The 24,726-nt window shown below is 41.1% G+C and overlaps 1 protein-coding gene across 1 annotated transcript in view; it reads left to right on the forward strand.

The window, feature by feature from the left end:
• The first annotated feature begins 2,490 nt into the window (after positions 1-2,490).
• LOC308608211 (A disintegrin and metallopeptidase domain 3-like) overlaps positions 2,491-24,726 on the forward strand; it is a 70,851-nt gene continuing 48,615 nt past the window's right edge. The window contains exons 1-4 of the mRNA XM_081220944.1: positions 2,491-2,558; positions 3,096-3,178; positions 6,868-6,923; positions 13,315-13,393. Of these exons, the coding sequence (XP_081077070.1) occupies positions 2,501-2,558; positions 3,096-3,178; positions 6,868-6,923; positions 13,315-13,393 (276 nt within the window). The 5' untranslated portion in view covers positions 2,491-2,500. The remainder of the gene's footprint in view (positions 2,559-3,095; positions 3,179-6,867; positions 6,924-13,314; positions 13,394-24,726) is intronic.

Consider the following 24,726-nt stretch of genomic DNA (forward strand, 5'->3'; position numbering starts at 1 on the left):
TCCCCTTGAAATGTTGATTCAGCAACAGCTAATTCAGCGTTTGGGGCTTTATAGAACATAGTTATCACAAGAATTAAATGTATTAGTATGATCTCACTAATATAAGAAGAAATATTAAAACTACATTTTTTTTTAGAGATAAAAGGTCCAGTATACTTTTTGTGAAATAGAAACTTGGTCAGTTATTTTTTTTCCCTGAGTCTGTAATTTAAAAATATGTGTGTGTGTGTATGTATGTTTATGTATGTTACAATATTTATGTATTGCTTGTGACATAACGAAAAAAATTAAATATTAAAACATTTGCTCTTATTCAGACAAAATGGCTATTTAACAAAATAAACACAAAAATAACTTTACAAATGATATGTATGAATTGATTTCGGCCATGTAGTCCAGAAAGAATAAAAAACCCATAAAACACAGAGAATGATTTCTTAATGACAGGAGCTTCTGAGACCTTTGTCCCAGTCTTCTGTGGCACTGTAATTTGTATAAGCGATGTTTCAGAATCTACAGTGAGCAAAACAGGTGTGAGCGTTCCCCAGCGCAGGGCAGCACCCTTATCCTTCTCTTATTTGTCCTCTCCTACCACATCACTCGTGGATCTTCCAAGCCCCAGCGCGCGCGCGCGCACACACACACACACACACACACACACACACACACAATCATCCTGCGCAGGGTTCCAGGAAGAGGCTCCTCTAGAAGCGGGAGTGTTACTACCCCACCACCGTCCAGAGACCCTCGGGGCTGGCTGACCTCAGCCCTGGGTAGGTGAAGAAGGGCTGCTCCCAGGACCCCATCCAGGTTCCCTCCTCCCCCCACCTCCCTGGAAGACAGGCGCCCCCTCCTGCGGTGCAGGGTCCCGGAGTGAGGGACAACTAACCCAGTCCTGCTCGGAACCCTCCGACCAGCGGGCCCGCCAGGACCCTGAAACTGGGCGGGCTCGGACCCGACGGCGGGCTCTCCCCAGCCTGGCCTGGGCTTCTGCAGCAAGGAGGGCGACGCCCCCCGCGCCAAGGGACCCTGCGACGACGGGCCACCCTCCTTTCCAGCAGGGTCCCCACTTACGATGGCCCACGGAGGTCAGCCGGCCCAGCCCTGAGAGGAGCAGCAAGAGAGACAGCATTGCGTGGCTGGCCGGCCTCGCCACCGCGATGGCGATTGACTGGAAACGGTGCAGCGAGCGCGCGGGGCCCTGCGCTCTAGGTCCTGTCGGGGAGGGGCGGGAGCGGAGGGGCGGGGAGGGAGGGCAGAGAGGGCGGAGGGGTGGGGCTGGGAGGGAGGGCAGAGCATAGGGGCGGGGCGGGGCGGGGCGGGGCGGGGCGGGGCGGGAGCGGAGGGGCGGGGAAGGATTGGAGCTGTCTGACCGGGCTGGAGGGCTATGTACTGTTCTATGTATAGTATGATGTCATTTGCAAAGTTATGTATTCAGTTCAAATTCTAGGGATCCAGACTTTTATTTCCAACAACCTGTTGAATACCTGAGAGTCCACAAATGCCTGAAATTCAACATATCTTCAACCAAACTTATTATCTCCCAACTCCTGTACAAATCTGCTTCTTGTAAATGTGTTGCCACTATAATTTCAGTTGCCTAGTCATTAACAATTTCAGTAACCTTCATATAAAGTAGTCAACAAACCTGTCTTTTCTATATCTATTATAAGGGTAAACACAAATCTATAAAATAAAACATTAATTTTCTCTGGTACCAGAAATGAAAAAGGATTCTTTCTCTCTCTCTCTCTCTCTCACACACACACACACACGCACAGGCACAGGCACACAGACACTCCCTTTTCTTAGACAACTTCCTTTAAAAACATGTAATTGTTAATCCTTTCTCTGTCTCTTGAAGGTGTAAATCTTTTTTTTTTTTTTTTTTTTTTTTTTTGCTGTACGCGGGCCTCTCACTGCTGTGGCCTCTCCCGTTGCGGAGCACAGGCTCCGGACACACAGGCTCCGCGGCCATGGCTCGCGGGCCCAGCCGCTCCGCGGCATGTGGGATCTTCCGGGATAGGGGCACGAACCCGTGTCCCCTGCATCGGCAGGCGGACTCTCAACCACTGCGCCACCAGGGAAGCCCTGTAAATCTTTTTGAAAATTAAGTGCGACTCTTGCCAGCTTTACATTCCAGGGATGTTTTTCTTAAGGACTTTGTAGTCATCTGTTGCAATCATAAGCATTATGGAAAATAACTCTCTGTATCCCTGGCACCTCGGGATTTAGTCTCCAGCCCGGCCCCTCAGCTCCCTCCCAGCCCCTCTGCTCCAGGCTTCCAGTCCCGCCCGCCCCGCCCCGCCCCGCCCTTCCCCTCCGCTCGGCCTTCCTTCCCCGCCCCGCCCCGCCCCGCCCCTCTGCTCTGCCCTCCCCCCCAGCCCCGCCGCTCCGCTCCCGCCCCTCCCCGACGGGACCTAGAGCGCAGGGCCTCGCGCGCTCGCTGCACCATTTCCAGTCAATCGCCATCGCGGTGGCGAGGCCGGCCAGCCACGCAATGCTGTCTCTCTTGCTGCTCCTCTCAGGGCTGGGCCGGCTGACCTCCGCGGGCCATCGTAAGTGAGTACCCTGCTGGATAGGAGGGTGGCCCGTCGTCGCAGGGTCCCTTGGCGCGGGGGGCTTCGCCCTCCTTGCTGCAGAAGCCCAGGCCAGGCTGGGGAGAGCCCGCCGTCGGGTCCGAGCCCGCCCAGTTTCAGGGTCCTGGCGGGCCCGCTGGTCGGAGGGCTCCGAGCAGGACTGGGATAGTTGTCCCTCACTCCGGGACCCTGCACCGCAGGAGGGGGCGCCTGTCTTCCAGGGAGGTGGGGGGAGGAGGGAACCTGGATGGGGTCCTGGGAGCAGCCCTTCTTCACCTACCCAGGGCTGAGGTCAGCCAGCCCCGAGGGTCTCTGGACGGTGGTGGGGTAGTAACACTCCCGCTTCTAGAGGAGCCTCTTCCTGGAACCCTGCGCAGGATGATTGCGTGCGTGCGTGCGTGCGCGCGCGCGCTGGGGCTTGGAAGATCCACGAGTGATGTGGTAGGAGAGGACAAGAGAAGGGTAAGGATGCAGCTGTGCGCTGGGGAAGGCTCACACCTGGTTTCCTTACTGCAGACACTGAAACATCACTTCTACAAATTACAGTGCCACAGAAGACTGGGACAAACACCAATGACGGCGGTGTTTCAGAAACGCATGTAAGTAAGAAATCACTTAAAACATATGAGTATTTTAGTTTTACTGGACTGCAAGACCCAAATCAATTCATGCATACCCCTTCATGAAATTATGTGTCCTAATGACAGTGTTCAAGAGACGTTTTGGTCTTGTCTGAGGGAGAGCAAGTGCTTTGTTTTCATTTCCCAAGTAATATATGAACGTTACGAAACAATTTAAAAACACAGACTCAGAGAAAAGAAATGCCCCGAATTCCTATCCCACAAAATGGCGTCTACAGTTTACTGTAGACTGTTTTCTAGAAAAGATGTACGTTTAAAAACACTTTCTGGGCTTCCCTGGTGGCGCAGTGTTTGGGAGTCCGCCTGCCGATGCAGGGGACGCGGGTTCGTGCCCCGGTCCGGGAGGATCCCGCGTGCCGCGGAGCGGCTGGGCCCGTGAGCCATGGCCGCTGAGCCTGCGCGTCCGGAGCCTGTGCTCCGCAACGGGAGAGGCCACGGCAGTGAGAGGCCCGCGTACCGCAAAAAACAAAAACAAAAACAAAAAAAAATAACTTTCTAAAAAATAAATTTAAAAAAATACTTTCTACATTTAAAATACCTTCTATGTAAGTGAGGCCATACTAATATTTAGCTTGTAGCATGATTTTAAAATGACAGTATATAAAGCGTATCTTCATGCCTGTATTTACATACATAGGCATATATAAAGCTTTGTAAAAAGTAAAAGTAATGTTATTTCTGATCTGCTTAGAATAGTAAAACGTGTACATTATGTACGTTATAAAATTAAATCTAGACAGTACAGAGACGTTAAGAAAGTTAATGGCTGCCTCACTTTCTAAAGGCAGTAAGTTTGAAGGAAATGAAGTTTTAGAGACATACATACACACATGCACATATACTTTTAATGATCATTTATGAGATTTGTAATTGGGTTTTTCATTTATGTGTAGAGTTAGGATTTATTTTTATGATAATAAATCCAGCCCTGTCACTATTTTTCCTAACTTCATGATAACTTATGTGTAACATCATATAGTATTTCAAATTTTATATATGCAGATAGTTTCATAAACCTTCCTGAATAGTCAATAGGACCAACAGGCAAGCCACTATAAAAAATTTTGATAAGCATTGCAAAATGTCTACCGGAAAAGTTGCATTATATTTGACTCCCATTAACAGAAATAGTGACGCCTATCTTCCTGAGGCCTCTCCAGGTCTCTTCAGTCTTCTCATCTTTGCTCTTGTGTACATCCTAGTGAATGCTTCACTTTTAACAGGTATTTTTTGGTTAAACCTTAACAAGAGATGTCTTTCTGTATATTGACTATTTGAATCATTTGGTTAGTTGTCAGTTTCTTTCTGGTTTTGACTTCTTTTTTAATAAGAATTAGTAGCTTTGGATAGGACACTTTGTTTTCAAGAAGGAAGAAGTGTTGATGTAAACACACACAGGGATGGGAGAGGAATCCATTGATTAGAACCTCAGTGGCAAGATCGGAGAGGAATGTCCTCAAATGCCAGCTGAAAAACTGTACTAGACACTGGGGCAGGTTTTATAGAGTGGTCTACTTCTGACTGGCTCACTTTGTGGTACCAAGAACCACCAGCGATTATGTATTTATAAAAGCTATCACACCCCCAAAATGAATATCTGGAGACGCTGAAATGTTTAGGAGAGTATAACGTACACTGGGAAGATGCTACCAAAAGAAAACATGAGGATCCATGATGATAGCAGGAAAAAGACAGTATTTGGTACACACACACACACACACACACACACACACCGACATTATGAGATAAGCATCGTTACATAATAATAATAAAATATTCAGTTCCCAGGGAACATGTAAAAATTCTAAATTTGTATGAATTTAATAAAATGTCCTCAGCATATATAAAATGAAAATAATAGCACAACAGGGAGACATTTTCAAATCCATTTCCATAGAGAGATCTTAAAATGTTTTTCTCAATTTTATGATTGACCATAAAATTCTTCATAAAGAGAAAGAAAATTTGAACAACAGAAGTAAACATTTTATTGATGGATAAAGTGAACCCAATGAAGTTTGTGTATTGTTTTCCCCTTTCTGTTCTATGTTAAGACTTGCTAGAGTCTAGGGATATCACACGTGAGGCTTTTAGTTAGTTAATGATAAAACCTCTGGTGCAGCAAGACAAAGCGAATTCAGGCAAATATCAGGAATCCAGGAAGCATCCGCAATGAGCTAGCTCTCCGTGAACGCAGCCTCCGTGCTCCCGGAACACACCGAGTCTCTGGCTTGAAATCACAAGATTTATGGAAGTTTGGCTTTGGGAGAGCTCCTCGCAAAGCTTTCAGTGACTTTTTAAGTAGCCAAGCCAGTCTTGTCAAACTAGTTAGGGAAACACAACAGAAGCTAACCTTGGCCAGGGGAGTTTTGAACCCTACACAGTGCATTATAAATCTCACTGCCCTCATCAGCCAAGAGTCAGAAACACCCAGACTTGTCGGTATCCCCAGAAATAGATAAGAGCTTTTCTAATCAAGCTGCGCTTAATGCTCTAACTGCATTGTAAATAATGCTTCTCAAGACTAGTTCTCATACTTTTCAAGAATATATAGCGCCATTCAACAGAATTGACCACAGCAAGGAAAATAAATAAATATATGGAACGCAAATACGAATAGTACAGAAATCATCATCTGGCAACAATACAATTAGATTAAAACTTAACAGAAGGGCTGAAAAATGTATTTAGACATTTAAAAATATACTTGTACGTAATTCACGGGTTGAAGGAGAAATCATAAATCACAATGGATATTAAATAATAAACAATGAATGAGAATGAAGAAATTACAAAGAAAAATTTGAATCCCACTCTGAAGATGGTATAGGAGCATAATTTATAACCACAAATAATTAGACAAGTGACAAAAAATGGTCAGCAACTTAAAATTAGAAAAATAATTATAACCTTAAAATTCTTAAAGATGCTACTTAAATTAAGTAGAATTAATGAAAGACAAAAGTAAGCTGAAGTGGCCTGGATTCACAATGTCAAAAGTTGATTTCTGAGAAGAATATAAAACAGAACTTTTGGTGAGATAGACTAAGGAAAACGAAAAGGAGAAGGAAAAGATGTACTGTTAGAAATGAGACATACACAAATGTCGATTGGCCAATTGGATATGAATTGCTAATATCATTCTTTAGGAATTGCCTTTTAACTTTCTTAATGGTGTCTTTAGGTGAACATCAGATTTTAGTTTAATTTTAGTTTACTCTTAAAGGGGGACTTGCTTTGTATTGTTTAATTTTCCATTTATTTGCTCTAGAAATTGCAAAGTAGAAAAAGAATAAAATTCAAGTGCCTTCAAAGGTTACTCAGCATTTCTAAATGTAACCATTTGAAGTTAAAAATTTGATTATGATAGTTAAATGCTAATGCTCTTACTTTTGAAATAGATTTAGACTCCTAGATTTTATGTAAGTTTGATTATGATTAATTCTGTCACACATTCCAAGATTGAAGAAAGATAACTGTAACTATAATTATATATATATATATATATATATATATAATTTTGATACACTCATGATACAATCCATGCTTATATGAAAGAGTACATATATTTTTAAAAATTAGGGCTTCTGACTTTTAAGGATTTGGAATATCTAATAATTACATTCTCTCTGACTACTTTGCTGTAGGTCACCTATGCCATCAAAATTGACAGGAAAACATACACTCTTCACCTTGAAAAACAGTAAGTGGCCATGCTTCTTTTCATACATTTGTTTTTAGTTTCTTACATTTTTACAATGACTACCTTAAATTGAGCCTAAATTTAGAGCCTAAATATTCAAGAGCATAAATGTTATATTTATTTAATATGTTAAGTCTTCTTGGTGATTCATGTCAGACTAGAATTTCGAGTCTTTATCTTTAGATTTTTAAATCTAATATTCAAACCCGACTGTAATTTAATAAGTATTAAAGTATATCAGACACATGAAAATCATTTTATGTAACTCCTTGAAGTATAATTACAATTGCAACTATCAAGGGAATAAGTTTATCTGTCCATGATTAATTTTATTTGTTTCATGTCATTTTACATAATTATATGATTTTTAAGCATTTTATTTGAGATTACACTCTAGGTTTGTCTCATTTTGCTATAGGATATATTTTTAATCTCTTCAGTTTTCTACTTCCACTCTGTGAGGAAACCAGTATCAATATCCTATGTGTATCATTCCATGATTTTCTATTTTAAATTTCATCTTTACCTGAAATAAAACATATAGAAACCTACCAAAAAAGGGTTTTTTTTGTTTTGTTTTGTTTTTTGCACAAATGGAAATAGTGTTCTGCAAGTGTCAGGTCTTATTTAATAATGGCACTTATTTTCTTGCTCTATGTATAAATTTTTACTCATTTTTAATGGATGAGATCCCATAGTATGTAATATTGATGGGTAATGAAGTTATTTCTAGGGATTGTCACTATAGAGTCCGACAATAAACATCTTTATCTGTGTATTCTTATGCAATAGGGATTTTGTTTCATAGTCTTGATATCAATAAATGGGCTTCTGGATCAAGTAGAATGAGGGCTGATAATAGTAGTAATAGTAATAATAATAAATAATAATAATGAAAACAACAAAAGCAACTGACATTTATTGAGCACGTACCATATTCCAGGTGTATTTCTAAGCAATTTTCAGGTAGTAACTGATTAATTTTCAGGTAGTAACTGATTAATTTTCACAACCGCCTCTAAGGTAGGCCTTGTTTATTACTCACATTTTATAGCATGTAAAGATTTTGAGAGATCTTGCCAGTTACTTTCTAAAAACTGTAGCAGTTTAGATTTCCAAAAGCATGCGTGATGTACTAAAATATTGTATCTCATCTTAATGTCAGGTTGTATTTCCCTAAATGATTTCTCTAAATAGTTATTGGCTAGTTCATTTTCCTGTATGGGGCTTGCCTATTCGCATAGTTTTCTCATTATTATTTCTTATCATTTTAATATACTTTATTTTTTTAGAACAGTTTTAGGTTCCCAACAAAAGTGAGTGGATGGCGGAGAGATTTCCCGTATATCCTCACACCCCACACGTGCATAGCTTCCTCCGTTATCAACATTCCCCACCAGAGTGATGTATTTGCTGTAACTGATGATCCTGCATTGACACATCATTCATTATCACCCAAAGTCTATGGTTTATATTAGCATGCTATTTTTTATATTGTTTTTCTCTATGAATGAATAAAAATAAAAAAGGAAAATTCTGAGATTAGTATAAACAATTAAGTTCTTACCATGAATGATGCACCTATAAGCATTTTTCCTACATATTAAAAAAAAGGGTACATGGCCATAATAATGAAATCTATTATTCCCATACCCAGACCTCTTCAATCGTCTCACTCCCCAGTGCCGGTTACCATTATGATATTGACACATATTCTTCTGCCATATTTTTAGGGTCTTTCATCCATATGTCTAAAGATCAATAAAAATCATGTTTTGATGCGTCCTTCAAATAGACATGAATGGCAAAAGAGTGTATAGTCCATTATACAATTTGTTATGGGGTATCAGAAGGGTAGGTAAGGGTGGACCTTAACATGGTGAATCACAAAAGTGACCCCAATTCTTTACCTTTCCCTGTATCTTCACTCTTTGCTGTATAACTTTGAGGTTCTCTCATCAAGAGGTGGAGTGTATACAACTCAACAACTACCTCACACTCATTCTTCATTGGTGTGAAGAGCCCCAGGTTAGAAGGGCTCTGTGCTTGGATTCATGCTCTTCTGATGCTATCCTGGGATTCTTAATACTTTTGAATGAGAGGCCCTGCATTTCCATTTTACTTTGGGGGCCCGGCAAATTACTAGCCCAGTTTGGGGCTATGTCACTTACTTTGGCCAGAGAGATGTTGGCTGCCTTGATTCCAACACAGGCTTGAAAAAGCTGTCACGCTTTTCTGCTTTCCATCTTGTTTGTCTGTCATCCCCATGAGAATATGCTTGGGCTTAGCTTGCTGGACAATTAAAGACATGTGGATCACAGCCAAGGTGCTCTATTTATCCCTACAGCAGCCAACATTCAGCTGAATCCCGTACCACTGAGCAAGCCTGGCCACAATTAGCAGAGCTGCCATGGCTACCCACACATGACCCAAAAGTGTGAGCAATAGGTACCTATTAGTGTTCGTTGTGCAACATTTTGCATAATATTATTTGTTGAGATTCATTCATAATGATGTGTGCAAAACGGGTTTGTTTTTTAAAATGCATATGTAGCCGTAAAATGAATATATTCCATTAATTATTTATCCTCCCATATTTACAACAAGAACAGCTCTATCATGGACATCCTTGACCATGACTTCCTGGGCCCCAGTGAACTTGATGGATTATAAATAAGAAATTTCTCAAGTGCTATATAATGCCAGTTTTTTTCCTCAAAAGCCTTATAACCAATTTTTACTCATGCCAATAGCTTAAAAGTATTTCTGTTCTCTACATTCTCGACAAAATGAATATCTTCACACACTTATTTTTGTTAATTAGTGGATGACAAATGCTGTTTTATTGTTGTTTTAATATGCACTTCACTGGTTATTAATAACACTTAGTATCTTTTCCAGTGTTAACTGACCGTTCTCATTGACTTGCTTTTCCTGAGATTTTGGTGGTTTTTTTTTTTTTTGCAGGGGGTGGGGTGGTCGTTATTTTTTATTCATTTGTTTTGAGTTATTTATTTTCAATCTATGGCTTTATCTTTCTGTTTTTCTGGTTTTTGTTCCATGATCTATCGTGGGAAGTTTTGTTTTCTGTAGATATTAACACTTTATCTCCTCTATATGTTGCAATTATGCCACCTACACTATTGATTGTCTTCTTCCTTTGTTTTTGGGATTTATTGCTATAGAAGTGAAATTTTCATATAATCATTATATTCATATTTTCTATCCTAGGTTCTCAGATTCCTCTCTTGTGTCTGTTAGAGGTGATAACATCACATTTGTATAGTATTTCTTAAAATCCTTTTTCCACTTAAGATGTAAATTCACTGCTTTCAGTTTTTTTAACAACAGTATTGCATTTTCCAACTTTCTTCAAAGCTTCTTTTTACTTTTTTCTTTTTATTGCAGCTTTATGCTGACTCAGGTATCGTTTAGTTAGAAATAACTTCAGATGATGTTCTTCAGATGGAATCTGCAGGTGGCATGCTTCCCGAATCCGTGCATGTCTGCAGATGTCTTTCTTGTTCTCATAACTGAATGACATTTGGCAATGTGTAGAATTTGTGAATCATATTTCTTTTCTATAAATTTTTGCAATTTGATATAGTCTGTGTGAAGTGAGTTTTCCAGTATGTTTTCTGTGTGTGGGTGAGTGTGAGTTTTCTGTGTGTGTGTGTGTGTATTACATTAATACTCCCTAATATATCCCAAGTCCCTAAATTTTTCATGTTAATTTTCAGTACCTACACATTTGTTTTTCCTCTATGGGAAATCAGTGCTTTCATCCTGGGTCTTATTTGTCTGTGCTTCATATCAGAGTTTTTTCTACAACTATGATCAAATCTTTATTTTTGACATGCATTTTACCAGAATTTGTTTTCTGTTGGCTAGGCCTATAATTCTGTTCACAGTAAGCAAATTCTCTTTGATACATTTATTGAGTTATTTAATATTAACTGTCATGTGTTTTAGTTTCAGAGTATCCTTTTTTTCTCTTGGAATGATCTCCTTGGAATGCTTATTAATTTCTCTTGAAATTAAGATTATTTTGTTCATCAATGCTACTTCATTCGGAACTAACTTTTAAGTTTTGCATGCTTTTTATTGTTCATTTTCCTTTCATTGGACATTGTTTTTCTTTCAGTGCTCATTTGTATTTTTGTTATGTCAATGATTAAGGCAGACTGTTTTGTTGTTTCATACAGAAGCCAAAAGTATGCCTTTGAAAAAGGGCCCAGGATGAATAAACTCGCAAAAACATTTTTATCCTTTTAATAATGCTTGTCAAATATCTGTTAAGGTTTTTAATCTCTAATTTCTTTTTCCTGGGAACTACTTCTGGATTCCCACTTCCACCACCTCCATTTAAATGCTTACAGTTATTAAAAGGTGGCTCTGCCCTTGTTTCAGAATTCACGTTCTAGATGCTTGCACCTAAACCAACCCAGTCCATGCAGAGTTTTTCCTTGAATACATGTGGAATATAAACTGACAGATACCAGTTTTTCTCCGGGAACCTCTCTGGTTTTGTTATTTGAATTGAAGAAAAGGAAAAGTTTTCAAGAAGGAGAGGAAATAGATTCTTACAGGATATTGAATATAGTTCCCTGTGCTGTACAGTAGGTCCTTGTTGTTTATCTGTTTTATATACAGTATTGTGTATCTGTTTAGTCCAAACTCCTAATTTATCCGTCTCCCCCCTTTCCCCTTTGGTAACCATAAGTTTGTTTTCTGTGTCTGTGAGTCTATTTCTGTTTTGTAAAGGAGATCATTTGTATCATTTTTTTTAGATTCTACATATAAGTGATATCATAGGATATTTGTCTGTCCAACTTACTTTTCTTAGTATGATAAAAGAATCTGAAAAAGAATATATATATATATATATATGTATGTGTGTGTGCATATATATATATATATATATATATATATATATATATATATATATATATATGGCTGAATCACTTTGCTGTACACCTGAAACTAACACAACATTGCAAATCAACTATACTTCACAAAATTTTTTAAAAAGAATGAGAGGACATGAAGGAGATAAGAAAAGTAGCGGTAAAAAAAAAAGTAGTGGTGAAAAAAGTACTCTGTTAACGCTCTAGTTTCTCTTCCATTCTGGCCTTCAAACCTTCTTGATGTTTGGAATCCATGAGAAATCCCAGTGTCACTGTTATGGACTAGGGTCCTTGGATTCTTTAATCAATAGAAATTGATAAGTGGCCAGAGAAGGAATTCAGGCAAGGCTTTGTTGAGGCTCGTGCTGCAGCAGGAGGGAGCGAAAACAAGTGACAGGTTCCCTGGCTCACTCTCCGAGGAAGGTGGGCTGGATCCTTAAATGGGGTGAAGGTCGGGGCGGATTGGTGGTCTGCCCACTCGCCTGGTGGTTCTGTGTGCAGGGATCATGCGCAGTAAGTACCCTGCTTTTGCTCCTGGCACCTCCGGAGTGGCAGTCGGTTTGTGGCCTTTGTGTGTCTTATTGTTCATAATTACCCAGACTGCACATGCAGGCAGTTAGTTTTAGTCCCTTAGAGTCCCTCTGTCTTCTGTTGCTCAAGGAGACGTGTGACCAGACCAAGCGCTCCAGTAAAGGGTCCCGGGTCCCAGCCTGTCTCATCCCTACAGTAAATAATGATGTTAGATTGTTCCATGATAATCACCATCCCCCTTGTAAGAAGATTTTAGTTCCATACCCTGTTTATGTCACGTTTTTCTATAGAAATGACGTATGAAATTTGAGCAAAAGACTAGAATCCCGCTTCTAAACAAAGGCTTTAAGATCTATCGTGTGCTTCTACAATTTTTCTCCTGCTACGAGAAAAGCATGTTCCGTAGAGGGACCACGCCGTTTCCTAGGGTCCAGAATGAAGGCAATGTGGAGCTGAATGTGCAGTAACCTTGTGAAGAATATTCATTGTAATTTTAAGGCACTGGGAATTTGGAGGATGCTTTGTAGCACAGCATAACTTCACGGAAACAAGCTAATGAAATAAGCATGTATTTTGTTTGTTTGTTTTTTATCAATCCATGGCTATTTATTAGCAAATTTTAACTAAGAGATTTATGCCATGAGATGTATTGATGGTTGAATCTATTAAAGAAAACTTTATTGAGGGAATCTGGAAGTCCTGGATTTTACTAGACAGCAATCTGTGTCATTCCAGTGCCCACACTGGTATCCGGTCATCTTGGTTCTTGCTTTCTCTTATATACATAATGCGCTATCAGAAAGAAAGCTAGATAACGGAGAGATGAGCCCATTTAATTTTTGCGTATTTGAGCTTATAAAATGAAATGTAGATTTGTTTAATTTCATGACTCTGGAAGTTACTTTTACTAATACTATTATTACAACAAAGTATTATTATTTTGGTTGAATTAGGTCATTTTTAGACTCTCATTTCCTGGTATATTCATACAACAAGTCAGGGATATTGCATCCAGATTCTTCATTTGTAAAGGTAAGTTTTACTTTATGTTGTGTAGATTTTTATTATTATGTGGTGAAGGTGCCATTGGTGGGAGGAAGAAGAATGCTTTATACTCGGCTGAATTACTGGGCAAACAGATTGATCACAAACCCAAACGTAATGTGGCAATTGCTCTGAAAGAATATAGAATAGAATGACTACCTTTAAAATTTGGAACTCAGGAATCACTTACCTGAAAAGGTCATTTACACTCTCTGGAAGTTGGAGTAGGAGTTTGAGAGGGGAAAAAAGTGGGGAAAGGAACTAAGAAGCCACTGAACACAGGGAGAAGTTTGGTTGGAGGTACCATAGGACCTGAGCAGTGGAGGGAACAGTGGAAACCACTTTACAGAAAGAGCACAGGAAAGTGAAGTTGCGAAAGCAATTTGGGTACAGAATCTGAAGAGGTTTACATGAAAAACACAGGAATTTGAATTCTATCCCAAAATGCAGGTAAGAGTCAAGAAATGCTTAAAAGTATGTGAGAAAGTTGGCTTTAGTCTAAGATACGTATTTTGCCAGAATAGATGATGGGGAGAGGGAAATGCTAGTGATTGGTCAGATTCTGTTGCTGTGTTGCAATTGAGAGAGAATGAAATTTAAAACATGGTAACTCGTACAACATTTGTCTTTCTCACCATCTACAAGTCGAAAGCAGGACAAAATCCATGAGACACTTGTTTTCAGACATTTGACAGTTAAAAAAAAACAATCAGGAAATCTCTCTCTGACAGAAGGAAAGCATGGAAGGCGAATCTCACACTGAAGTTGGCCCTCTGACTGGGAATAACGTCTTCACTATAGCACAAGGGTGCAAGCAAACAGGACTCTTTAAGAATTTGGATTTTAAGAGTTTGGGCTGCTGAAGCAGCTGGAACTTGCAGGACCCAGGACCAGAGATCAAAAGGGACTATGTGTTGATGTACATTTTTTCAGAGAAGGGGAGATGTCCTTTGTTCCCTGACTGAGGATTAGACAGCATGTGTGGTGGGTAAGACTCTACTGAAGGGTCGAGAGTGAAATGGGGATAATACCAACCGCCGGAACAGTGTTGGGAGACGTTGGATTTTCGGCGCAGGCAGTGTAGAGTGACCTTGCTAAAACCCCAGACGTTCGGCTGAGACAGAAAGGCTGAGTGTCTGAAGGAAGGATCAAGCTCTAGAGTAAGAGACAGTCTTTGTCACCCCCATTCCCCACCTCAAAGCCTAAAAACAGCGCGGAGACGATTGTGGAGGGTTACCATTAAAGTAATTGCCTTCTGACACAAACTGTGATGCCCTGTAAAGGGTTAAGCCATAGCTGAGGAAGGAAAGAACGCGATAAGTTCAGAAATCAATGAGAGGGAAAAAGGAGAAAGAATGGAAACATTAAAGCTCTGAATTTAGTTGTTTCAAAGGACTAATAAAATTAATAACCCCCAGTAAGACTTATCTAGATCAGAAACAAATTCCACCAATATTAGGGGTGAAAGGAGATACTGCTAGTCATACAGAAGATAAAATGATATCTTGGAGAATTATGACAGCTTTATGCCAATAAATTTGATGATTTAGATGAAATGGACAGCTTCCTTGAAAAGTACAACTTATCAAGATTGAGAGAATAGAAAATCTCAATCCCTTGAAATCTATTTTTAAAAGTTGAATTCCTCAGCAACCACTTTCCACAAAGAAACACCAGGTTGAGTTATTCTCATACTTCACCAACTGAGAGATAGTTTGGCTCTTCTGATCTTTAAGCAATTGAAAAGAATGCTTCTGTGAGCGTTCATGTACAATTGTTGTGTAGGTGTGCAGTTTTATTTCTTTGGGATACATACCCGGGAATACCATTGCCAGATCATATGGTGAGTGTATATTCATTTTTGACAGAAATTACCAGCCTTTTCTCCAGAGTGGCTGTACCATTTTAACTTTCTGCTGGCTGTGAATGAGAGAGAAAAGAGTATCTGCATTCTTGTCATTTTGTTTGCTATTTAAATTTTACAATTTTATTTTAGCCATTGTGATAGATGTGTACTTTATCTCATGTAATTTTGACTGGCATTTCTCTGATGACTAGTGATGTTGATTATAGTTTTGTGAGCTTGTTTGTCACTTTTTGTGAAATATCTGTTAATGTCTTTTGCCCATTTTCTCATTGGACTTTTCTCGTTGGTTGGTTTTTCACTACTGACCTTTGAGGAGTTTGTATATTCTAATTATAGGTCCTTTACCAGCTATGCGGTTTGCAGATGTTTGCTCCCAGTCTGTAATTTGTCCTTTCATCCTCATCATAAGGTCTCTGATCGAGCAGAATTTCTCCATTTTGATGAGAGTTAATTTATCAACTTTTCCTTTATGAATGGTAATTTGGCTCTCAAACCTAAGAAATCTGTGTTGCCCTAGAGTTCCTGAAGATTCTGTGTGTTTTTCTTTTCTAAAAGTATTATAGTTTTATTTACATTTAATGGAGTGTTCACCTGAGGTGATTTTGTATGAAGTGTGAGATTTGGATCAAGGTTCACTCACTTGACCAGGGATGTGGAATTGTTCCAACACTATTTCTAGAAAGGGTTGTTCTTCTGCATTCAGTTGCTTTTGCACCTTTGTCAAAAAGTCGGGGGCGGGGTCATATTGATGCGGATATATTCCTGGGTTCTTTATTCTGTGCAGTTCTTCCATGTGACTCTCCTTCTGCCAGTATCCTGCTGTCTTCTTCAGTTTGCCTGCATATTCAGCATTTATGTTGACTAGAGTGATTCCTCCCGCTTTATTCTTGTTCAAGATTTTTACACTATTCTAGATTTTTGTATGTTGATTTTGTACTCTGTAGCATTACTTAATTTACTAATTTTTCCTTTTTAACCTGTGTTGTAATTGCTTACAATTAATTGGGATGAATCCCACTTGGTTTTGGTTTACAATTTTTAAATTGATTGTTGGCTTCTATTTGCCAATATGTTACTGAGAATTTTTGCGTATATGCTCATGAGAGATATTGGTTTGTAGTTCTTTTCTTTCAATGTCATCGGATGTTTTGTTGTTAGAATAATACTGGCCCCACAGAATGAGTTAGAAGTGTTTCCTCTGTTTCCATATTTTGAAAGAATGTGTAGAGAATTGGTACACTTTGTTCCTTAAGTGTTTGGCAGAATTCAAAAATGAACCCAATCAGGGCCTGCTGCTTTCTGATTTGGAAGGTTATCAGTTTTATTCAACTTCTTTAATAGACACAGACATATTGAGATTGCCTGTTTCCTCTTCTGTGAGATTTGGCAGATGGTGTGTTCCAAGCAGTTGGACCATTTCATCTAGGATTTCAGATTTGTGGGCACAGAGTTGTTCATCACGTTCCTTTATTGTCCTTTTAATGGGCATGCGATGTGTACTTAAAACACTTCTTTTCTACTGGTGTTGGTAATTAGTATCCTCTCTCTTCACTTAACACGCTGAGCGAGAGGTTTATCAATTTTATTGATCTTATCAAAGAACCAACTTGGTTTTCATTGATTTTCTCTATCAATTTCCTGAGTTTTCAGTGTCATTGATTTCTACTTCAATTCTTATAATTCCTCTTCTGCTGCTTGCCTTGGATTTAATTTGCTCTTCTCTTTTTAGTTTCCCAAGGGGGAAACTTAAATTACTGATTTTAGATCTTTGTTCTTTTGTCATGTATGTGTTCAGTTCTATAAATTTCCCTCTAAGCACGACTTTTATTGTATCCTACAACATTTTGCAAATTTGTGTTTTCTTTTGCATGGAGTTAAAAATATTGTAAAATTTATTTTGAGATTTCTTTTCTGACCCATGTGTTCCTCTGAAGCATGTTTTTTAACCTTCATGTATTTTGGGATCTTCCAGCTGTCCTCCTGTTGACTTCTAGCTTAATTCTGTCATGGTCTGAGAACAGACATTGTATGATTTATTCTTTTAAGTTTGTTAAGTTTTGTTTTATGGCTCACAATGTCAATCCTGTTGAATGTTGCATATAAACTTGAGAAAATGTGTATTCTGCTGTTGTTGGATGATGTAGGCTATAGACATCAATTACATCCAGTTAATTGATGTTGCTGAGCTTAACTGTGCCCACTGTCAAATAACACTATGCCATGTTCTGGGTAGCGTGAGTCCCTTATAATAAACTGTCATCCCAGTTCCTCCCTCCCATTCCTTGTATCATTGCTGTCCTTCATTTCACTTGTACATAAGCAGATATATAATATTTATACAGACTATGTGTTATATATTTAATATACACAATAGGTACATAAGCATATGCAAATACATTGTTGCTATGATTTGAAGAAACTGTTCTATCAGTCAAGACTGTGAAAAATAAACATTGTTATTACCACTATTCCTTCTTCATTCGTCTGCCTCCTGCATGTAGATCCAAGTTTCTGACCTGTATCATTTTCCTTCTCTGGATAGAAATGTTTCAAATCATTTCTTACAAACAAATCTACTGGCAACAGATTTCCTCAGTTGTTGTTTGTCTCACAAAGTCTTTATATCTTTTTCACTTTTGTTTCTAATCGTTGCCTGATTCATCTTTAGTTCTTCTAGGTCCTTGTTAACTGTTTCTTGCATTTTGTCTATTCTATTTCCAAGATTTTGGATCATCTTTACTATCATTATTCTGAATTCTTTTTCAGGTAGACTGCCTATTTCCTCTTCATTTGTTAGGTCTGGTGGGTTTTTATCTTGCTCCTTGTCCTGCTGTGTGTTTTTCTGTCTTCTCATTGTGCTTATTTTACTGTGTTTGGGGTCTCCTTTTTGCAGGCTGCAGGTTCATAGTTCCCGTTGTTTTTGGTGTCTGTCCCCAGTGGCTAAGGTTGGTTCAGTGGGTTGTGTAGGCTTCCTGGTGGAGGGGACTAGTGCCTGTGTTCTGGTGGATGAGGCTGGATCTTGTCTTTCTGGTGGGCAGGTCCACGTCTGGTGGTGTGTTTTGGGGTGTCTGTGGGCTTTTTATGATTTTAGGCAGCCTCTCTGCTAATGGGTGGGGTTGTGTTCCTGTCTTGCTAGTTGCTTGGCATAGGGTGACCAGCACTGTAGCTTGCTGGTCGTTGACTGAAGCTGGGTGCTGGTGTTGAGATGGAGATCTCTGGAAGATTTTCGCCGTTTGATATTATGTGGAGCTGGGAGGTCTCTTGTGGACCAGTGTCCTGAAGTTGGCTCTCCCACCTCAGAGGCACAGCACTGACTCCTGGCTGCAGCACCAAGAACCTTTCATCCACACGGCTCCTCAATTTGGGATGATTCGTTGTCTATTCAGGTATTCCACAGATGCAGGGCACATCACGTTGATTGTGGAGCTTTAATCCGCTGCTCCTGAGGCTGCTGGGAGAGATTGCCCTTTCTCTTCTTTGTTCGCACAGCTCCAGGGCTTCAGCTTTGGATTTGGCCCCGCCTCAGCGTGTAGGTCGCCAGAACGCGTCTGCTCTTCGCTCAGACAGGACGGGGTTAAAGGAGCAGCCGCTTACGGGGCTCTGGCTCACTCAGGCCGGGGGTGGGGGGGGACGGGGAGGGGGAGGGGGGAGGGAGGGTCACGGAGGCGGGGCAAGCCTGCGGCGGCAGAGGGCAGCGTGACGTTGCACCAGCCCGAGGCGCGCCGTGCGTTCTCCCAGGGAAGCCGTCCCTGGATCGCGGGACCCCGGCAGTGACGGGCTGCACAGGCTCCCCGGAAGGGGGGGCGTGGACAGTGACCTGCGCTCACACACAGGCCTCTTGGCGGCGGCAGCAGCAGCCCCAGCGTCCCACGCCCAGTCTCTGGGGTCCGCGCTTTCAGCCGCGACTCGCGCCCGTCTCTGGAGCCCCTTTAAGCAGCGCTCTTAATCCCCTCTCCTCGCGCACCAGGAAACAAAGAGGGAAGAAATAGTCTCTTGCCTCTTCGGCAGGTCGACTTTTTCCCGGACTCCCTCCCTGCTAGCCGTGGTGCACTAACCCCTGCAGGCTGTGTTCACGCTGCCAACCCCACTCCTCTCCCTGCGCTCCGACCAAAGCCCGAGCCTCAGCTCCCAGCCCCGGCCGCCCCAGCGGCCGAGCAGACAAGCCTCTCGTGCTGGTGAGTGCCGGTCGGCACCGGTCCTCTGTGCGGGAATCTCTCCGCTTTGCCCTCCGCACCCCTGTTGCTGTGCTCTCCTCGGCTACTCCGAAGCTCCCCCCCTCCGCCACCCGCAGTCTCCGCCCGCGAAGGGGCTTCTAGTGTGTGGAAACCTTTCCTCCTTCACGGCTCCCTCCCACTGGTGCAGGTCCCGTCCCTATCCTTTTGTCTCTGTTTATTCTTTTTTCTCTTGCCCTACCCAGGTACGTGGGGGAGTTTCTTGCCTTTTGGGAGGTCTGAGGTCTTCTGCCAGCGTTCAGTAGGTGTTCTGTAGGAGTTGTTCCACGTGTAGCTGTATTTCTGGTGTATCTGTGGGGAGGAAGGTGATCTCCGCGTCTTACTCTTCCGCCATCTTCCCCGGAACTAGCTTCACTTTTGAACGATAATTTTGTAGGACAAAGAATTGCAGGTTGGTGATATTTTTTTCTCAACATTTTAAATATTTCATTACACTCCCTTTCTGCTGTTTGGGTGGTTTCTGAGGAGAAATCTGATGTATGTCTTATCTTTGTTCTTGTATAGGCAACTTTTCCCCTCTGTGGCTTCTTTCAGGATTCTTTCCTTTATCTTGGGTTTCTGTACTTCTTAAATGATATGCCAAGGTATAGTATTTTTAACTTGGAGTTTTTCCTTTGTTTGTTTATCTTACATGCATGCTGTTTCATGTTCTCTGAGCTTTCTGCATCTGTGGTTTAGTGTGTGATATTCATTTGGGAGAAATTCACAGTTATTGTTGTCCCCAATATTTCTTATATTCCTTTCTCTCTTTCTGCTTCTTTTGGAGTTCCCGTTACCTTTATGTCATACCTTTGTGGTCCCCCCATATTCCTTGTATATTCTCATCTTTTGTGGTGGTGGTGTTCTGTCTTGGTTTCTTTGCTTCCAGGTTTTGAAATGTCTATTGATATATCCCCACGTTGGGAGATTTTTTTCTCAGCCATGTCATCTACTGGTGAGCCCACCAAGGTCATTCTTCATTTCCACAACAGTTTTTTTCTTAAATCCCTAGCATTTTTTTTTTTTTCTGCCGTAGGATTTCTAGCTCTCTGACTGCATTGTTCATCTCTTCTTGCACGATGTCTGCTTTATCCATTGATCCCTTAGCATTGTAATCACACAGTTGTTTTAAATTCCCGGGCGCATCATACCGGCACCGCTGCCACGTCTGGTTCTAAGGCTTACCCTCTTTCTTGAAATCACGGTTTTTTGTTTTAACGTTTTGGTATTCTTGTAATGTTTTTCTTGATAGTTGAACATAATGCACCATGGAAAAGGAACTGCTGTAAATATGCCTTTAGTAGTGTGGTGGTGAGTGAGGTGTGGGGTGAGAGAAAGTGTTTTATAGTCCTATGATCAAGTCTCAGTTTTTTAGTGAGCCTATGCATCAGGGCTATGAACAACACAAGTGTTTCTTGGTGGTTTGTTTTTGTTTTTGTTTTCCGCAAGAGCGACAGAATGGCTAGAGTGGGCTGGATTTGGGTATTTCCTTTCCTGAGGTCAGTTAGGCTCTGATGGTACCTCAGCCAGTTCATCTCTATCTAGGTAGTTTCCCCTGAAGGCAGGCCCTGTAAAGAAGAACAGAGTGCACTGATGTATTTCAAATTGAGTCCTTTCCCCCTCCCCTTGCTGGAGGCATGAGGACTTTTTCTCTGTTATTAGCTGTGACATCTTGGTGGAACTCTTGAAGGTAAATCTCACAGTATTTGGGGGGTCCATTCATGGGTTCCCTGGAGTTTTTATTTCTCAGAATTGTCCGCACCGATCTTGCAGCCTTTCATCAATCACAGTCAGGTTTTCCTGCCCTGGCACTGGTTCCAGCAGCACTTTGCACTACTGATTCTCTGCTCCAGTGAGCTGTGCCTCCCCATGTGCCCCCTCTGCCTCTCTGATCCCGGGGGCCGCGCTTTGCACTGTGTCCTCCCTTCTTTTACACATCCAGGAAGAGCTGTTGAGTGTTAAGTCTGTCTTGCTGTCTCTTGTTGTCAGGATGGAATGGCAACGTCCAACCTTCCGACGTGGAGAACCAGAAACCAGAAGTCTCTTTTTCATTTCTGCAGTTTTGCAGTGTATAAGATATTTAGTCGACTTTTTTTTCCCCTCTCTCAACACTTCGAATATATCATCTCAATCTCTTCTGGCTTGCAAGGCTTCTGCTAAAAAATCCACTGAAAGTCTTAAGGGTGTTTCATTACACATAAGTCACTTTTCTTCTGTTGCTCTCAAAATTCCCTCTCTACTTTTGACTTTTGACATTTCGATTGCAATATATCTCAGTGTGGATGTCTTTAGGGTCATTTTATTTGGTGATTTTTGATCTTCTTGGCATGGATGTCAATTTCCTTCTGTAAGTTTGGAAAGTTTTCAGCCAATATGTATTGAAAGTGCTTCCTGTTTTTTTAACTGAAATACAGTCGACATATAACAGTGTATAGGTTTAAGGTGTACACTGTGTTGATTTGCTCCATTTACATATTACAATATGATTACTGTCATCGCGTTAGCTAACATCTCTACTGCCTCACATAATCATTCTTTCCTGCTCCCTCTTTTCCTTCTGGGACTCCCATACTTTGTGTATTGTTCCTTCTGTTTGTGTTCCATAGGTCCCGTAAGATTTTGTCACTTTTTCACTGTCTTCTTTTTTCTCCTTTGAACCGTCTTTGAGTTAGTTGAGTTAAGTCTTTCTCCTGCTTGATCTAATCTGCTGTTGAACGCTTCTGGTGAATTTTTTCAGTTCAGTTATTATTTGACAGTTCCACGATTTCTGTTTGGTACTTTTAATACTTTGTATCTCTTTTTTGAATTTCTCACTTGGTTCATGCTTTGTTCTCCCAACTTCATTGAGCATCTTTATGGGAGTTATTTTAAATTTTTCATTAGGCAGATTATTTCATGTCATTTCACTAGTGTCAGTTTCGGTCTATGTCTTGTTCCTTTGCTCAAAATATCTTTTCCTTATTCCTCATTTCACTCGACACTCTGTTTTGGTGTCTGCTCATTAGACAAAGCAGTCACATCCCCCAGTCTTCATGACTGGCCATGTGCAGAAGGAAACGCCCACAGATCAGCCTGGCCAGTGATTTGCAGTGACTTGGGGGTCCTCTACCAGCAGTTTCTCTCTCCAGGTAGAAGCAAGCCGCTGTGGTTTTTTCTGCTCTGTTTCTGCTGGGCAGGAGGGACGATCATTGTTGTCTGTCATCCCAAGCTGCCGCCTCTGTTCTCCATCCGACAGCTAGACTGTGGGTGAGCCATCAGTGCTCCAGGATTGGTGAGACAAGTGCTGGCTCTTGGGGCAGTACCGGTGATGTGGGAGCACTGCCTTCAGTCGATCCACCATTACCTCCCCAGGGGAAGCAGAGAGGTGGGATTTTTCATCCCCTCACTCTGTGCTGAGTGTGGGCAAGCTGGGGAGGGAATCAAGCCACCACTTCCACTGTGGTTTGGGTGGCTAGACTGCCCTGAACCAATCAGAGCCCTGGGTCTGGTGACGCTGTTCCTTGGGTGTTTGTTCCCCTCGGAAACACTGGGGCACTGGGTGCTTGAACAACACCCTCTCCTCCCCTGGGTGAATCTGGGAGCTATAGGGTCTCTTTGTGATCTTATGGCAGTACTCTGGGGTAGAGTCTCTGGTGAAAGGGGACCCCAAATCTCCCTCCTGGCTTTGGTGCATCTGATTTTGCATCCTCTAAAGGTGTGCATGAGCCTGTCAATTAATTCCTGATTTCTCACAAAGGAAATTGGTCCATGAATTGCTCCTCACTTGGTGTATTTGTTGGGAGATGGAAGGTCCAGGGTTTTCTAAACCAACTTCTTTCTGACCAGCATTCAGCCTTTATTTCTTTGAATTTTTTTCTGCTCTACATTCTTTCTGTTCTCCTTATTGGATTCTGACATGTATTTTAAAACTTTGGGGAATGTTCCACATGTCCTTGAGGCTCTATTCATTTTCTTAACTCATTTTTCTGGGTTTTATATATTGAGTGAATTCTATTGATCTTTCTCAAGTTCATTGATTCTATCCCTTGTCATCTCCACTCTACTTTTGAGCCTATCCAGTATGCATTGTTTTGTTTGTTTATTATATTTTTCACTTCTAATGTTTTTATTTGTTCTTTTGAATAGTTTCTATTTTCTGATATTTTCTGTTCTTTCAGTTGTTTCAGGGTAATTTTTGATTGTGCATTGAACCAGTATTATCACAGCTGCTTTAAAATCCATCCGATAGTTCCAGATACATGTGACTCATCTCAATATTGGCATCACTGGGTTGTCTTCTCCCATTATGTTGTAATATTCTTGGTTCTTGGTATAGTGTGTAGTTTTCTGTTGTATCTTTGACATTGAAATCTTCTATTGTTGAAGTCTGTCAGCCAGTTTAAGTTCAGATTTAGTGTGGTCTGTTGTTCCAGTGACCATTTAGCTTTCTTGGGGCTTTCAATATTATTCTGTTTTGTTTCATTCTTCTGGCTCTGCTGGAGCTCACTGGCTTTCTGCCGGTGCAACCCATAGCAGGAAAAGGTTCTTTCCTGGGCCACCTTGTATTGCTAGGTGTTGCTGGGTGATGAAGGACCCATGGAAGAGAGAGTATTTCCTCTGGCAGTTTCCCAGCCACTGGATATTGGTATGCTTCTCACTCTGCCTCTGCTAGTGCCCCTGAGTGGGGAAATTTTTTATCTCAGTCACTTTTTGCTGCTTAGAGTTGGGGGTTTTGAGAATTATCTTGTGAGGATCATTTTCTCTTATCAGGTACAAGGCCAGGAGCTGCAGAAACTGAGATGCTCTCTTCTGCTGGTTAAAGGGTTGGGACCTGGTTTGCATTCTACCTCTTTGTGAAGGCTTGTGGCATAGTTTGCTGGCACCAGTGAAGGCAGAAATGGCTACTGCTGCTGCCTGGTGTGGAGCAGGGTATGCTCTGCCGCTCTCCGTGGGTGGGAGATAGGAGGTAATCCTAGTATTGAGACGAGTGAATGGTTACTGATGGAGATGTAAGTCTGGGCGCTAATGACGTATAAACACTGTACAAGAGAATGTGATGATACTAATGTTTTCATAGCCCAGGATTAACAGAGGAACAGGACTGATTCTAGATATCAACAGATTTCTTAGGGAAGAGAGGGGAATATTCACTGAAAGAAAACATCTGGGGAGAAGCTGGGAAGACTAATGTTGTGAAAGTCCATTGAGAGGAGAGTTTGAACTAAGGATGATCAACATGGTGAAATATTAGAGAGAAAATAGTG

Source organism: Mesoplodon bidens (genome assembly GCF_964165515.1).
Source record: "Mesoplodon bidens genome assembly, chromosome: 20".
NCBI lineage: Eukaryota > Metazoa > Chordata > Mammalia > Artiodactyla > Ziphiidae > Mesoplodon > Mesoplodon bidens.